At 56.8% G+C, this 16,052-nt stretch overlaps 2 protein-coding genes across 5 annotated transcripts; one reads left to right on the top strand and one right to left on the bottom strand.

Moving 5' to 3' along the window:
- Nucleotides 1–1,199: 1,199 nt before the first annotated feature.
- LRRC46 (leucine rich repeat containing 46) lies at nt 1,200–8,692 on the top strand. The gene is made up of 8 exons (XM_050934843.1): nt 1,200–1,529; nt 1,801–1,903; nt 2,388–2,496; nt 4,145–4,191; nt 4,733–4,842; nt 6,416–6,485; nt 7,647–7,816; nt 8,194–8,692. The coding sequence occupies exons 1-8, from the start codon at nt 1,520–1,522 to the stop codon at nt 8,577–8,579; spliced, it is 1,005 nt and encodes a 334-aa protein (XP_050790800.1). The 5' UTR covers nt 1,200–1,519; the 3' UTR covers nt 8,580–8,692.
- On the bottom strand, nt 8,662–15,265 carry SCRN2 (secernin 2). 4 transcript variants are annotated; one of them, XM_050934835.1, is made up of 8 exons: nt 15,064–15,265; nt 13,522–13,700; nt 13,193–13,374; nt 12,729–12,928; nt 11,911–12,126; nt 11,440–11,605; nt 10,561–10,741; nt 8,662–10,221 (listed from the first exon to the last, which is right to left on the bottom strand). In XM_050934835.1, exons 2-8 carry the CDS (start codon nt 13,693–13,695, stop codon nt 10,063–10,065), a joined length of 1,278 nt encoding a protein of 425 aa, XP_050790792.1. In that variant the 5' UTR covers nt 13,696–13,700; nt 15,064–15,265; the 3' UTR covers nt 8,662–10,062. The 4 variants fall into 4 exon arrangements, with proteins under 4 accessions (XP_050790792.1, XP_050790793.1, XP_050790794.1 ...); XM_050934836.1 differs by having other exon boundaries at nt 13,522–13,696; XM_050934837.1 differs by lacking the exon at nt 15,064–15,265 and adding an exon at nt 14,154–14,690.
- Nucleotides 15,266–16,052: the final 787 nt, after the last annotated feature.

The following is a 16,052-nucleotide window of genomic DNA, read 5'->3' as shown; positions in this document are numbered from 1 at the left end:
TGCCAGCGCCCTCCCAGCCGGCAGGGGGAGCCCGCCCCTGGGAACCCCGGAAGTGCCTGTCTCCTAGCAACGGGCACGCGCTGGGTATATCCCCGCCACCTGCCAGGCCCTTCCTGGGGCTCCCCCAGCCCAGGCTCTGCCCTCCCCTTACCAGGGATCCCCCCTAACCCAGGCGCTGCCCCCGCCTACTCTGCCCCCCATCCCTTTCTGGGGCTCCCCCAGCCCAGGCTTTGCCCCCCCAGCCCAGGCTCTGCCCCCCTCGCCCCTTTCCGGGGATCCCCCCAGGCCAGGCTCTGCCCCCCCCTTACCAGGGATCCCCCCAATCCCAGGCTCTGCCCCCCCTTTCCTTCCCAGGGGTCCCCACTAACCCAGGCGCTGCCCCCACCTACTCTGCCCCCCATCCCTTCCTGGGGATCCCCCACTCCAGCTCTGCCCCCCCCAGCCCAGGCTCTGCCCCCCCTTACCAGGGATCCCCCCAATCCCAGGCTCTGCCCCCCCTTTCCTTCCCAGGGGTCCCCACTAACCCAGGCGCTGCCCCCACCTACTCTGCCCCCCATCCCTTCCTGGGGATCCCCCACTCCAGCTCTGCCCCCCCCAGCCCAGGCTCTGCCCCCCCTTACCAGGGATCCCCCCAATCCCAGGCTCTGCCCCCCCTTTCCTTCCCAGGGGTCCCCACTAACCCAGGCGCTGCCCCCACCTACTCTGCCCCCCATCCCTTCCTGGGGATCCCCCACTCCAGCTCTGCCCCCCCCAGCCCAGGCTCTGCCCCCCCCGCCCCTTCCCGGGGATCTCCCCATTCCCAGGCTCTGCCCCCCCCCTTACCAGGGATCCCCCCTAACCCAGGCGCTGCCCCCACCTACTCTGCCCCCCATCCCTTCCTGGGGCTCCCCCAGCCCAGGCTCTGCCCCCCCCTTACCAGGGATCCCCCCTAACCCAGGCGCTGCCCCCGCCTACTCTGCCCCCTATCCCTTCCTGGGGATCCCCCAGTCCAGCTCTGCCCCCCCAGCCCAGGCTCTGCCCCCCCGCCCCTTCCCGGGGATCTCCCCATTCCCAGGCTCTGCCCCCCCGCCCCTTCCCGGGGATCTCCCCATTCCCAGGCTCTGCCCCCCCTTACCAGGGATCCCCCCTAACCCAGGCGCTGCCCCCGCCTACTCTGCCCCCCATCACTTCCTGGGGCTCCCCCAGCCCAGGCTCTGCCCCTCCCTTACCAGGGATCCCCCCTAACCCAGGCGCTGCCCCCGCCTACTCTGCCCCCCATCCCTTCCTGGGGATCCCCCAGTCCAGCTCTGCCCCCCCAGCCCAGGCTCTGGCCCCCAGGCCTTTCCTGGTGGCCCCTATCTCAGGTCCCTGTCCCCCCAGCCCTGCCTTCACACAGAGTGGCAGAGTTACCCTGAGCAGCTCTCCCCCCTTCCCCCTCCTCCCATCCCCATTCCAGTGACTGTGGCCTGCTGAGTTGGGGTCTGGGGTACAGGGGCCACGTGTCCCCTCCCTCTCCAGGCTGGCGAACCCGCCGGAGGCCATGCCCAGGGGTGAGTGATCCGTGCAATGGGATCTCCCACTGCAGTAGAGCACCGTTGCCCTCGAGGGTGGGGCTGTGGGTGAGAGGAGGTTGCATGCAGGAGTGCAGATGGGATGGTGGGGTCAGGGTGGAGCCCCCACATATATAGCACTGTCAGGAGTTTTTCACTGTGTTTAGCCAAGGCCTGCTCCCAATGCAGTCCAAAGCTGAACTCCTATTGACATTGCTGAACAGGATCAGGGGCCCCGAGTGAATGTGGATCCCCCTGTGTTTGCTTCCAGACCTTCAGCAGACCCCCACAGAAGAAAGGAGGAGCATCACTGACTCTCTCATCGCCCAGAGAAACCTGTCCTGCCCCGCAGAAAAAGAGACCCCAGAGAGCATGTAAGTGTCTGATCGCTGCTGAAATGGGATGTCAGGGATCAAAGAAGGGGAGTCCCTTAAAATGAGGAATGGGTGGGCACCCTAGAACCTAGCAGATGGGAAGGGAGATGTAATGATACTCCCTAGCTCTCACATAGCACTTTTCATCCGTAGATCGCAAAGGATTTTTCAAAGGACATCAGTATTATTATCCTCATTTTACAGATGGGGAAACTGAGGCACAGAGGTAGTGACTTGGGGCACACATGGTAATGGGAGATCACCCTAATTACTAAGCACATCTGGCTGCTTTGCTCCTGCCACCACCCAGCAGGTCTGTGAAAATAAAGTTGTAGCTTTATTAAAGGGAACTGAAAATTGCTTTCCCAGCAGTCTGCGATCCTTCATTGTGGAGGGTCTCTCAGAAGGATCTCCTTTGCTCTTGGATTCCAGCAACACCCGCAATTTGGCTTCACAAAATTGTTCTGAACGCCTTTCTCCGTAGATCCAAGGCCTTGGCATCTCTGCTCACCATCCGCTTGGACAGGGAGAACATTTTCGCTATCAGCAACCTGCAGGGTCTGAGAGAGGTCCGCAGTCTCTACCTGCAAGAGGTAAAGCGCTTAGCATGCTCTTTAACATGATGTGTCTCTCAGGCTGGGAGACAGCACCCTGGAGATGAGCTCTGGTTTTTCACAGCAGCCAAACTTTGCACACCACAGTAAATTCCACTATGAGCAAGAACATACTTTGGCTTTGAAATAAGATCAGACTCTTTCCTCTGCCAAGCAGTTTCTTGAGAATGCTTTGGGTTGGGGAGGGACACCCCAAGGGTGAGAAACAGAGACAATAGCAGGTGTGTTAGGCCCAGATTTTATTTTAAGTATGTACTATTAATAGAAAAGTTTGAGATATACAAAAAAATAAATCACTGAACACGGTTTTGTGTTTTGATTTAAATATTTCCCTACAGCAAGGGCCACCTAACCATCACAGCTTTGTGCCAGGTGTTGAGAGCCAGAAAGTGAATATGTCCAGAAAGACACAATTAACAAAAGTCACGATGACTAGGGGCCTTCCACTCTGAGAGACAAGTGACCACAAAAAAATAAACGAATGACCTAAAACCATGGAAGAGCAAATCTGATCTTTAATTCTTTTGCTTTCAATTATTTAAGCTATGGAAGAAGAATCAGGAATTTAACCATCTAAGTTACACTGATAAGAAGAACATTTCAGGTTTTAAAAATTTGCCTTTTAAATTGACCTTTAAAAGAGATTCCTTTGGATTAATAAATAATGGACTGGTGCTCTGGCTTCAGCCACGTGGCAAGTTGAACTAAGACCATGTACATGTACAGGCCCCGCACCTGCAATGGGATCCCTGTATGCAGCCCCCTGCAGAGCCCATTGATTTGGGGATCCATTTGTGCAGCTCTGATTGCAGGATTGGGGTCTTGGGGCTAGTCTGCACTGGGATCTTACATCGGTTTAACTTCCGCTTTCTGAAGTGTGAAAAATCCACCCTCTGGGAGATGTAGCTATGCCGACCTAATCCCTGGTGGAGACAGTGCTAGGTCAAAGGAAGAATTCTTCTGTCAAGCTAGCTTCCTCTCAGGGAAGTGGAGTACGGCAGCGTCTACACTGAAGCACTACAATGATCGGCTGCAGAGCTGCCATGGCAGTTTAGGTGTAGACATACCCTTAGACTCCTATCCTGCAAATCTGCACGTGAAACTCTTACATGTGCCTTATGGAACTCAGCTGAGCTACCTCCTTGAGAAAAGCTGCACATGTGTGTAAAGGCTTGCAGGGGCTGAGTGATTCCTATGTAAAGGTTCCTTGTTTGGGAACTGGGAAAATCTAACCTGATTAACACTTGGCTACCTCACCTGTGTGTTTCACGCCTTATCGTCCTGACTGGAGAGTCTGTTCCCTTAGTCTGATTTTTGGCAAGTTCTTCTTTCCTTTGTATTCCCCCCACCCCTGCTCCTTATAAATCTGAGAACTGTTTCCCTGAAGGAAGCATGCTATGGAAGAACCAGCACAGGACTACGACTCGGGGAGTTCTGCCTTGTCCTTTATTTGCTTTGTGACCCTGAACAAGTCTCTCGCTACCTGTTTCCCTCATCTGTAAAATAATACTTGCCCAGCTAACTGTCAGGGGAGACCCCAGGTCTAGTTCCTATTTGTTCAGCGCTGCGAACACGTGAAGTGCCATTGTTCATTTTCATTTAGTCAAGAAATCATTTCATTTTTCAGAACCAAATTGAGACTATTGAGAATCTCAGCTGCCTTCCCAACCTCCGGTAAGTAGGGCTCTTAATGACCCGATTCACTGTACAGAGAGCATGTGTAAACAGCAGCCGTTGCACTGCAGCTGTAGTAGGGGGTGAATTTCCCAAAAATGGGCGTGGCAATCAGAAGATAACACTGGCTTTTCCTCAGGAAGGAGTGAGGATTGGGTGTCGTCAGTGACATCAGCAGCCTCATGGCAGTTTAACCCTAAGAACTTGGCCCCGGTTCTCTGGCACACAGGACTTTGCCCTCCGGTTTTAAGTTTTCAGGCACAAATCCAAAGTAAATGCGTCTGCTTTAGAGACACGGCTGTCTCTGTCTTTTGGCCCCCTTTCATTCCCACTGAAGGCAACGGCAGTTTTGCCATTGACTTCAGAACGAATTGGAGCAGGTCCTTTGAGATCAGCACAAGCTCTGTCTCGCCTCGCACAAGAGCACAATGCAGGTTTGATCAATATAGTCCCTGCTGCGGAAGTCCCCAGCCTCTGAGGTTCTCCTTTGCATTCACTGATGCAGCTTCTTCCACACCAACCCACCCCTCCTGCCCTGCAGGTTCCTCTCGCTGGCTGGGAACCGTATCCGGGTAGTGGAGAACCTCCAGGACCTGCGGCAGCTGCAGTTCCTGGACCTGTCGCAGAACCGGATCGAGACACTGGACCCTGGTAGGAGCAGTGCAGGCAACAGCCTCTGCTGGACAGGCTCAGACACACGCAGTTGGCTGCTCTTCCATGCCTTCTCCTGCCTATTCCTCATTGCTCTTAACATGCTTTGAGGGCGGATCCATCGTGGAATGTTGCCGATCTCGATAACTGGGCACATCCCTAGCCTTGTCCAGCCAAGGTGCCAAAGCAAGAATAAACCAAGACTCCCACCCTGTGCGCTGGAATGGTCATATCATATCACCATGTACAAGGCACTGAAAGCCACTTTCTTGAGGTCACACAGTGAGTCCATGACCGACCTGGGAATCGGACCCAGGAGTCCTGATTACCGCTGCCCTGCTCTAACCACTAATACACTCTCCCTCCCAGACTTGGGAATAGGATCCAGGAGTTCTGCTTAGCAGTGCATTGCGCTAAGCACTAGACCACACTCCCATTTCTTTCCCTAATGAGTCTCTTTTCCATTTGACAAATATTTTCCTCCCCTGCAAGAACAGCAACCATTCTTGTCTTGCCTTCGGTTAACTCCCTCTTTTGTGCACCACACAAGGCAACAGCACGAGCAGCGATACACACCGATGTGGGGAAAAACACATGCCGATCGGCCAGGGAGCTCGCGCCGGTGTCTCCTGCCAAAAGAGCAGCTTCTTTAAAAAGCAAGAACTGTGTGTTCGAGTGAAGGAATTCTTTATGCTGTTGTGAATCCAGCTAACATGCAACATCACATTCCAACAGTCCTACGACGTAGTCTGGCCTTGGCTGGGTTTCTAAACTACAGCCCAATAGGCCGTCACGTTTTTCCATAAAACCCCAGGGCCTCGTTTACATTTTGTGTCCTCGTTAAAGCTCTGATTCAGCAGAGCACCAAAGCATGTGTTTTAAGTCCCATGGACTTCAATGAACCTGAACACATACTTTGCTGAATCAGAGCTTAAAGTTTCTTTTCACTTTCATTTGGGCAAGAAGCAGGTAAGAGACGGCCATGGCCAATAGTATGTCCTTCTAATTCTCAGGCGCGGTAGCCACTTCCCATGCACGCCGCTTTTCAAAAACAAAGCTCCACGCAGATTAATGACAAATCCATCTGGGTGTTCCCAGGGCAAAGTGTGGAATGAAACACTCTCCGGGCAGAAAGCTATTCTACAATTTGTCTCTTCCCTCCAGAGCAGGCCTCTAGTAATATGCACCAATGTGGGACAATAACGTGCAGATCAGCCTCTGATTTGTGGCGGGGAGAAATGAGCAAGGGAACCTGGGTTTTTAAAGCTTAACAATGTAGTAGCAGGATACTGGGAATCAGGACTCATGAGTTCTATTACACAATCATGCTGTGATCTTGAGAGAGTCACCCCCATGCCTCAGTTTTCCCCGCTGTGAAAGGGAATTGATACTCCCCTACCTCCAAGAGGTATTGTGAGGCTTCATTAATGCTTGTAAAGTACTCCAAGAGCTCCAGAGCAGAGAGGGGTGGAAGGGTTTCAGTGGACCTGTAGCCTAACAGCTCATCCACTTACTTAGCAGCCAGAGCTCAGATTTGCTCCCTCACCTTCTTTCTTCCCTTTGGTCTGTGCAGATGAGCTGCCCTGGACCCTCTGCATCCTGAACTTATCGGGAAACAGGTGCACCCACCAGAATGGCTACAGGTGAGAGAGAGTGTGCGAAATCTCCCCTCCCTTGAGTCTCATGGGCCCAGCTCCTCAGAGATGACTCCAGTGGGAGTTAAGCACCTAATTACCTTTGAGGATCTGGACCCAAGCACCTAATCCTGCTTCTCTTACATAAGTGAGTCTGGTGCAGGCTGGGGGTTGCTAAACAGGCTCAGGCTAGCTCTGTCCCTTCAATAGGAGACCCTCTGAGGATACACTTAAGCATCACAAGGAGTGGGGTTATTTAGATAGGCCCAGATCTACAGTGGCAGTTTGAACTGCCACTGAAATCAATGGAAGTCTGGAGCCTAAATACTTTGGAGCATGTGAGCCACAGTGCCCAGAGTGGAGGGCAAGACTGTGCCCCCAAGGGGTTCCCCCATACTGAGATGCAGGGGCAAGGGAGGTAATGAACAAGCCCAGGGATTGAGTGGCGACAGCTGGCGAGCGGCTCCTTCCTTCCATGAGTTGTTTTCTGTTGGCTTATTGTTGTGACATTTTTTGTGTTTCTATCAAAATGCAAATAGCCTCTTCCTGCCCTGGGCTCTGAGGTCCTTTGACCCTCGCCTCACCCTGCCCTGCTTTAATATTTACAGTTCCTGCTTCTGCTTCTCTTAGTTAACCCTTCTCCCCTTTGGTTTGTGCCACCTGCACTTGGCTGCTGCTCTGCCTTCCAGCAAGTAGAGATCTTTAAAGGCTTCCCTGCAACCAGTGGGGGCCAGCTCTTGAGGGTGCCCCCTATAGCAGCTCCCATGTCAGAGCTGGGGGAGGTGGTGGCAGTTTCCCATGTCAGTTCTGACCCAGTGCCTCGTGGTGGTGCTAGGAGGGGCTATATCTCCATCTTACCCTCTCCACCTCACTAAAGACCCCATGGCCTATCTTGCAGGAGCCCAGGATATTAAATGGGTGTCCTCCCTAAATGCCAACTTGAGTAATTCCTTTCGGCCTCCCTAAATTCTTCCCCATCTGTAATTTCAACTGGATAGCAGAATTGTCCTTCTGCCCAAACCTGTTATATGGAGTTATCCCTGTTCACTGCTGTGTTCCACCCCCGAGGTAGCTGCATTGCAGCAACACTTAGCATGAGCGTGTGTGTGTGGTCAAAGCACTTTGGGATCATCGGTGTTGGAAGGCACAATATCTTTTCGGTCCTTCCAGAGAGTTGGTGCTCGGGGCCTTGCCCCATCTCATGAAGTTGGACACCCAGCTTGTCCCCAGCTGGAGGGACCCTGACCCAGCGGAGGAGGAGGAGGGAGCTTCTGATGACAGTGACTCTGAGGAAGATGATGATGTCCCTGAGCTGACTGGTCCTTTCTGTGCAGACAAAGGTGATCAAGCTGCTGCTGTCAGCTATATGACCAGATTCTGCTCTTGGTATATGAGTAAATCCAGATGAAGTCACCTGTGCCTGGATTTGCACAGGCATGACTGCAGGGTTGGGCTGTGTGCGTGAATACCAGTGCTGGTGAAGGGGCTGATCTGACAGTCCTCACCTTCCAGAGATGGGTGGAAAACCCTCTGCAGCACTTCTCAGTGTAGCACCTCTAGCTGAGGGCTACACACACCATGTTCCCATATCGCCACCAGGGGGACGCTGTGCTGTAACACACAGGAACCAGTTTAATGAGCCTGCCCCACATGCTGGTCTGCTGGCTGCAGAGGGGGATTGCTCTAACTTTTCACACTCTCCCCCCCACCCCCACAGAGTTCTTTGCGGGTCTCCGGCAGGAGCTGGCTGGCCGCTCACAGAGGAGGCGGCAGGAGGCTCTAAGCGAACACCAGGCCCGGCTGGAGGAGCTCACAGAGCGACAGAGACTGATGCAGCTGTCAGGAGATCTGGGCCCAGGAAGCCGGAAGGGCCCAGAGGAGGAGGGAGCTTCAGGGGGGAGATCGCCAGCCCCTGGGCTGCTTGAGCTGCACCCCAAGTCCAGATCTCAGCTGCCTTCTCTACCAAAGGCAGGAGGCTCTACGAGGTCTGGCACCCCACGCACTGGCGGGCAGAGTAAGCGTGGGAGCGGGGCCCGCCTCAAGCCCCCGAAAGGGGAGGCTTCCACCATCGTTAAAACTGCAGCCAGAGCAGCAAAGAAGTGACTGAAGCCCAGCCAGCCCCCGCAAAGGCACATGGGGGACTGACCGCGCCGGCCTGGACAAAACAGCACAGTGGCGCTTGCGATTGAAATGTAAAACCTCTTTATTCCACCTCAGTCTGTCTGCCTGTGGGCTTCTGTCCTGCGCTCCCTGGTGGGGGTGGGGTTAGCCCTGCACTGCATCCCAGCTCTGTACAGGACACGTAGGTGGGCTCATCCCCCTGCTGTGGAAGGGGAAAGTGAGTCTGAGAGAACCCAGCTGTCCTGTACTCTAACTCTTAGGCGGTGTTTCCTCTTAGGAAGAAGCAAGGTGGGTCCTGGTAACCCAGCCACCAAATTCAGCTCCATCTAGCTAGCTGAGGCTCTCCCCTTCCCAGTCCCGCTGAGCCTGGCTCAGGACAGCTCAGGCCTGTTCACGCTGCTGAAGCCTCCGCTGAAGCTCTGGACTCTTCATGGGAGTGACAACTTGTGCAAGGAAACCCGCCCATTCCCGGGGAGGGCTGTCCACAGCTACAGGTTGGGCAATGCCAGGCGGAGGGTCCAGAGAAGGCACCATGCCAGAGCAATAATCCCAGTGATGCAAAGCCACTTCCAGTCCAGTTCACACAGCCGGAGAGAACGGCAGCAGTCGGATGTGAGGTTAGGAATCAGGATCAGAGCAGACGGGGCAGCAGGGGAAATGAAGGTTCTCCTGTTCCTTTGAACTGCTCCAAGCTGAAAGGAGAGCAGGGGAGGGAAGCGAACAGAGCAACCTCCAGACAGGGTAGGGCAGGCAGGGCTCTGAAACAAACCAAGTGGGAGAGGGTGTCCTTTCACCAGCGGCCGGGGGTAGCCAGAAGGTGGACCATGGCTCAGCCACATCTATTCTCCTCTTTCTGATTGTGCAGCACAAGAAGACCACAAGTCCCAGAATGCAATGCTCTGCCTTGCTTTGAGCAACCCAGTTATGTTGCATGGTGTACCCTGTAGTCTCTGTGGGCCATATATCTCTGTTAAGGATGAAGCAGCTTCAGGTTCCCAAGAGGAGGCCAACGACATCCCAGTGACTAATCAGTGTAACCCCTCAGAGATGTGCGTCCCCAGTCCCATAAATAAATGGGGCTGTTCCAGGCTGACGTTCTCCCAGCCCAGTGGCACACAGACTGTCCCCTTAGGGATAGGTATTAGACCACAATGTTGTGCCCTTCATGTGGATACAATGCCACACTGGAGCCTTTGCTCCATTTCATTCCAGGCCGCGTCCGAGAGCACCTCTGCCTGGGATGGGGCTATTAATGAACACAGAGGCAAGGGGGCAGCCAGTGTTGCATGGAGACAAGAAAACCAGTGCAGACAATACCCCAAAACGGACCCACAGTCAGGGAGCACCAGGCAAAATTGCAGGGTTCCCCCAATAAAGACCAGAGGCGTGCAGCCCACAATCGATGAACTCTGCAGCATCTTTCTCCTTCCCCTACCCACCCACCCTGAAACCACCTGCCTCAGGCTTATTTGTAGAACTTGATTTCTGTGTCCACACAATCAAACAAGAGGTCAGCGAGCTCCTCTGGGTCAAGGGTGATACCACCGGCCAGCATTTCCTTCATGGCCTCCAGGCCCTGCCTCTCCAGATCCTGCATGGTCTGCTGGAGCTTCTGGCCCTGCTCCTGTGGGACAGGGTCAGTGGAGAAGAGAGATGTAGAGACACACACAGCCTAAGCCACTCCTTATGAGGATGGTGTAGATCTGGAGTGAGTCCAGAGTCTAGTTCCATCCTTTCCACCTCCCAGAAACACCCCGCTGATCTCAGACAGCCCGATCCCAATCCTCCCACTGTACTGCTGGGAGCTCTGCAGCTGGCTCCCAAGAGAGAACCCCAGAGCCCCTGGGAAAGCTCCCAAAGCTGGGGTGATGGGGAGTTTAGTGCCAGGCGAGGCCATCAGGAGCCTTGCTCAGCATTTGAGGGAAGCAGAACCCCAGGGTACAAGCCCAGGGCATTCAGTTACCTGGCTAGTCTCCATGAGATCCAGTGCTGCCTGATGTGCCCAGTAGAGCTCATGTCTCCGATCAACTCTGCTCTGGAATCGAGGTACCTTCTGCACGGGGTCCTTGTCACCGAAGCTCGGAGACATCACCTTTAGGACCGGAGTCACGTTGGCGACGAAGATGAAGGGCTTGAATACAGACCTGCCCGGGCAGGAAAGGGGGACAGAGGCTGTTAGGGGTGTCTCTACAGCCCCACAACATTCTTGCTGAGATGTTCCACAGCAAAGTGGGTTTCGGCCAGAGGTTGCCAGGGACTGCCTCCTGAGCAGCTCATGCCCACAGGGGAAGCAAACAGCGGACGACAGCACTTCCAAGGTTCGAACCAAACACCTGCTCTGCAGCTGAGCGGGGGCGCCCCAGGCACCAACCCGGCAGAGGGGCAGTGGGACCAGATGCTATTGGGGCAGTGAAGGTGACTCAGCTGGGACACTGTTGGGTTCCCAATTTAAGCCTCGATCCCTGAGCTCCCAGCAACTTCCTGTGGCTAAGCCCTCAGGCTGGAGCCCTGGATTCTCACTGAACCAATCCCAGGTCAGTCTCCACTCGGGATCCCCCTCGGACATCTGCAACGGGCGCTCAGCAGCTGGTTCTACTGCTGCTGGGCAAAGGGCTAAACAGGACGGAAGGGCTCCTGGTTCAAAGGCTCTTGTGACGTTAATGTGCAGACAAAGGGCCCGATCCTGCCACAGGCTAAGCGTCCTAAGGGAAGTTGCTGGTGGTTGAGGACCCTCAGCACCTTAGACACAACAGGCCTGTTTAATTTTCACACACAGTCTGCTCCCAGCCTCCTCTGACAGCCTGGAGCCAGGGGCTTTCCAAGCACAGCAGGCCCCACTGACCTGCAGGGGTCGGGCGTGGCTGTGAAGAAATGCACGCAGGGCAAGGCGGGGTCCTGGGGGAGGATGGACACCATGCTCCCCGTGGTGCGGAAGCCCTCTGAGTCCACGCAGATCCCACTGGCCTTGTCCCGCAGGATGTCCATGATGGTCTCCGCCGTGATGCGGCCTAGCAGCACCAGGGGGAAAGAGCTGGAAAATCAATGGGTACGTAACCCTATAGGGGGACTGGTTCGCGCTCCCCATCGACCAGCAGCAGGTTAGGTCACCATATTTGTGGCCAGATGAGACCAAGTGGTTGCTGGATGACCCAGAGAGACCTCTCCTGAGTGCTAGGTGCTGCTCCTGCCAGCCAACTGCTCCCATCCCTTTGGCCAGGGAGACACTAAACAGCCAGGAGACTGGCTTTGATCCTTCACGTGGATGATAACTGGATGAGGGACCACATGGGCACAGCCCCATCCCCCCACCCACCTGCGTGCTGCCGCAGCAGCTCCTTGCCAGCGCAGTACCGGGCCTTGGCCGCCTCCATCCGCACGGGCTGGTGGGTCAGAGAGAAGACTTTGGTGAAGTTGAACTCCCCGTCCCCGCTCCACCAGCCTTGGCTCTGGGCATGGCGTCTCAGCCCCATGTGCTCGGCGGTAATATCCGTGCCGATGCTCAGCTGGTTGGAGATATTCCGGGTCCCTTCTGCAACAAGATATGGCTTTGGTTAAAAGGAATTGTACCGGTGGGAATGCAGCCATGAGGGCTGCCAGCCTGGGCCCTTCCCAAGACCTGACACCTCTATCCACCAATACAACCCAGGCAGGAGTAAGGTAAGCGTCCGGGAAACCACCTGACCCAGAGAGAGACACCTCTCTAGGAGTGAGAATGAGTCGAATCGCCGTGGCCTGCTCAATCCTTGGCCTTTTTGCTGGCATCACAAACGAGGGGGCTGGGGGTGGCTGTGATGTGAACTGGGCTGAGACCCACCAAACTCATCACACCAGCCGCCAAAGAGGCAGCAGATGGTAACAAAGTTTGGTAAGCGGCAGCCTCAGCTGGACTAGAACTGGTCAGCAAGAGGTGAAAGCCTCCACGTTTATCTGAGCTGTCCAGTCTCCTACGTCCCAGAGAGGCTCCCAGTAGGACTTTTTCATCCATCCCTGTGCAGACAACATCCCTGCTGAGCCTGGACTAGCAGCTCCCACACAGCACCTCCTGCTGGGACAAGCTGGGATTGCAGAAACAGAACTCCCCACTTCCAGATATCCAAGAGTTCTGCCTCCCCGGGTATTCACACCACTCACCTCGGATCCTCTGGGCTGCCCAGTACCGGCCGACAGTCTCCAGCACCCAGGCTTCGGTCCGGTCCGCCAGCAGGAAGGTGTTGTGATAAACGAAAGGGGTCGGCTCCTCCTTGCAGCTGCCGCCCTGCCCGTAGTGCTCCAGCAAAGCCGTGATGGCCTGCAGGGCTTCATGAGCTGACCTGCCTCTCTCCAAACCCAGCCTGCGGCAAACAGAGCAGCTTTGGAGAGGGGGCTGTGGGGGGAGCCATTGATCTGCACTCTTCCCCTCTCCAGGCACAAACCCAGAGGATCGCCCTAGCACAACCGGAGGGGAGGGGGACATCAGGCAGCTGCCACAGGACGGAGCTGGGCAGCTCAAAATATCAGATCACAGCCCAACGGAAGGGGTTGGACTCAACACGTCTGACTGACCAGGGGGCGGCGACATGCCATAGCACCTGTCTCCCACGCCCGGCAACTCTCACCTGACCAAATCCATGCCCAGCAGGGCCTCCTCCTCCCCAACAGGCTCCTTGGTCCACACCCCTTCGTTCCCAATGCAGACGCCATGCTCATTGGCTCCCATCTCGGCGCCCCACAGCCAAGCCGGGCGGCTCAGGATCACCGCGTGGGTCCTCTCTGCCTGCTCAACCTCTATGTACGTGCACTAGGAGGGCACGGGAGAGAAAGCACGCACGACTGGGTTGTGGACCTTCAAGAAAGGGGGCTCCCTCTCCTTAATACAGGGGCTCAGATCCCCATCTCTTCCGCCCAGAACTGGGCCCACCCCGCCCCTGCCACACAGTCTGCTCACCTTGAGCTTTGCCCCCCTGGCATAGGTTGCAGCAGGGAGATAGACGACTTCCTGGACTTCATCTCTAGGCCGGTCTGAATTTTTGCCGAAGATCACGGCCCGGGAGGCGGTGGCTGGAGGCAGAGCAACAAAGCAGTCGCAGGAGGAGGGTGCAGGGCGGTTCTGCTCGGCCATCCTAGCTAGGAAGAAACAAGGTGAGTCAGGATCACCCAATCTCAGCCATTTCTCAAGTGGGTCTCCCTGCCCAGTGCTCGAGCCAGCCATCGGCACCCTTCACGGTGGAGTCCAAGGGCATCCCCGACCATGCCCTCCCAGAATCAGTTCACCCACGCAGCTGCCTCGCACTGATTCCAAGGCCACCTGCTGAGGCCGGGGGTGCCGCCGTGATGCGCTGGCACAGGTTGGGTGAGCACCTGGGCACAGGCCACCCACGCTCAGGGCGGCTGGGGACTTCTCCTGCCAGGGTGGTGTCATCTCCCAATTATGCAGCTCTAGCTGGGTCACCCCCTCCAGCCCCGCTGGCTCCACAACACCCGCCTGTAGGCACCCCCAGCTGAGGAACTCGGCTGGACTCCTGCAGCGACAGCCCCATCACTGGCGGGCGAGTCCGACCAAGGCCCCCTAGCTAACACCATGACCTTGGGCCCATGGATCATGTGGTCAGAGGACTCCCCAAACCCAGCGGAGAGGCCTGGACGGGAGGGCAGCGTATTCCTCCGCCGCTCTGGAAAGAAAACGCCAGCAGAGGATTAGAAGGATCAGGGTCCCTGCTGCAGACGTGAAGGAGGCACAAAACATCCCAGGGATGGAGCCGCAGGAGCTCAGCCCAGTCGAGTGGCTCAGGCCCGGGGCTGTGGCTTGTCCCACGCGGAAGGCAGAGCTCAGGTGCCAAAGGGGATTTGATCACCTGCATGAAGCTACCCTCGTCACAGCCCTTCTGGGAACGGCTCCCCACCGCCCTTTGCTAACGGGCTATCAGGCAGACTGGCGGAATCCAGGCCAGACGGGACCAAAAAACAAAGGCTATTTTGACTGGGATTAAAGACATTTCAGATTAAACTGTCAGAGCAGATATGCCCTAGGGGGACACCCCCCTCGACAATGACCGAAGCCCAGGGACAGCAGGGCCCACTGGCCACAGCATGCCAATGGATCAGCCCTATCTCCCCCTCTGCAGCCCCCCCCCCCCCCCCGCCCGCGTTGCACGGCCCTGACTCCGCACCTCCCCCCCGCATTGCACGGGCCTGCGGGGTCTGTTCCCACCTTCCCCCCCGGGGCTGCACTGCACGGGCCTGGGGGGCTCCCCGCACTTCCCCCCCCCCCGGGGCTGCATTGCACGGGCATAGGGGGCTCCTCGCACTTCCCCCCCCCGGGGCTGCATTGCACGGGCCTGGGGGCTCCCCGCACTCCCCCCCCGGCTGCATTACACGGGCCTGGGAGGTCTGCCCGCACCTCCCACCCCACCCTGCATTGCACGGGCCTGGGGATCTCGCCGCACGTCCCCCGCCTGCATTGCACGGGCCTGGAGGCGCGTGTCCCCACCTGTCCACCCTGCCTCCGCTCCGCGCTCTGCGCCCCCCGCCGCCGGGACCTTCCGCGGCTCGGAGCTGGCAGCGGCGGCGCCCTGTGGCCGGAGGCTGCTAAGGCAGGAGCGGGGCCCGGGCCCGGGGAGCAGAGGGGAGCAGCGCCGTTTCCTGCTCTCCCCGTGCGGGATTTGAACCAGGGACAGACCAGGAGTCACCCCGGGCTGGCCCGGCCCGGAGCTAACCGCACCGCTAGGAGGCGCCCTTGCGCCCTGCTCCTCCTGGCTCCGGAGGCTATGGACTGGCTGGGGTTCCCCTAACAGAGCCCGTAGGGAATGAGTGGGATCTCCTGGCTAACACCCCCCATGGACCAAACGGGGGTTCCCCTAGCTAATACCCCTTCTAGGAATGAATGGGGTCCCCCATGGACTAAATAGGGGTCCCCTAGCTAATACCCCCTTCTAGGAATGAATGGGACCCCCTGCCTAACACCCCCCCATGGACCGAACGGGGGTTCTCCTAGCTTATACCCCCTTCTAGGAATGAATGAGACCCCCTAGCTAGCACCCTCCCTCCATGGAACAGGATGGGCTCTCTTCGCTTTAATCCATTTGCCACCCAGCTCTCCTCCTTTTGCCTCTGTGAGGTCAGGGCAGTTGCTGGAGAGACCTGCTTTCTCCTACTCCCTTGTGCCATTTGCTTTTCCTGTCTCACCCCTTCCGCTCCCGTGCACACCTCTCCGGGATCGGTCGCACGTGTCGTGCACACCCCAGATCAGTGCAAGCAAGTCACACCTGCTTCCTAGCCGGCTGACACCTGCTTTGTAACTCGCACCCTGGGCGAAATCCCTCCCGGGGCCACTTGGCGATCAGATGGGAAGGGTGCCCTCCTATGGCAGGCATGAACTGGGCCCAGGGAAATGCGGGGAAAGTGGCCAGAGGACCACAAACAAGAGGGCGAGGAGGAGAGAGACACTCCCCGGCGAGTTGGAGTCATTCGCTCCCTGGC

This window comes from Gopherus flavomarginatus, chromosome 25 (assembly GCF_025201925.1).
Source record: "Gopherus flavomarginatus isolate rGopFla2 chromosome 25, rGopFla2.mat.asm, whole genome shotgun sequence".
In the NCBI taxonomy this organism is placed as follows: Eukaryota; Metazoa; Chordata; order Testudines; family Testudinidae; genus Gopherus; species Gopherus flavomarginatus.
The sequence above is the reverse complement of the archived record's forward strand: the minus strand, read 5'-3'. Positions and strand labels throughout refer to the sequence as shown.

Bases quoted from the DNA above. Each gene is read 5' to 3' on its own strand.
- LRRC46 (XM_050934843.1), top strand. The intron at 4,843-6,415 runs GTAGGAGCAGTG...TGGTCTGTGCAG, and splicing joins GATCGAGACACTGGACCCTG to ATGAGCTGCCCTGGACCCTC. The intron at 7,817-8,193 runs GTGATCAAGCTG...CCACCCCCACAG, and splicing joins TCCTTTCTGTGCAGACAAAG to AGTTCTTTGCGGGTCTCCGG.
- SCRN2 (XM_050934834.1), bottom strand. From the start codon at position 13,785: ATGGCTGGCTCGAGCACTGGGCAGGGAGACCCACTTGAGAAATGGCTG. The intron at 12,929-13,192 runs GTGAGAGTTGCC...TGTTTGCCGCAG, and splicing joins CTGGGCATGGATTTGGTCAG to GCTGGGTTTGGAGAGAGGCA. The intron at 10,742-11,439 runs GTCAGTGGGGCC...CTGCCCGGGCAG, and splicing joins GCCACGCCCGACCCCTGCAG to GTCTGTATTCAAGCCCTTCA.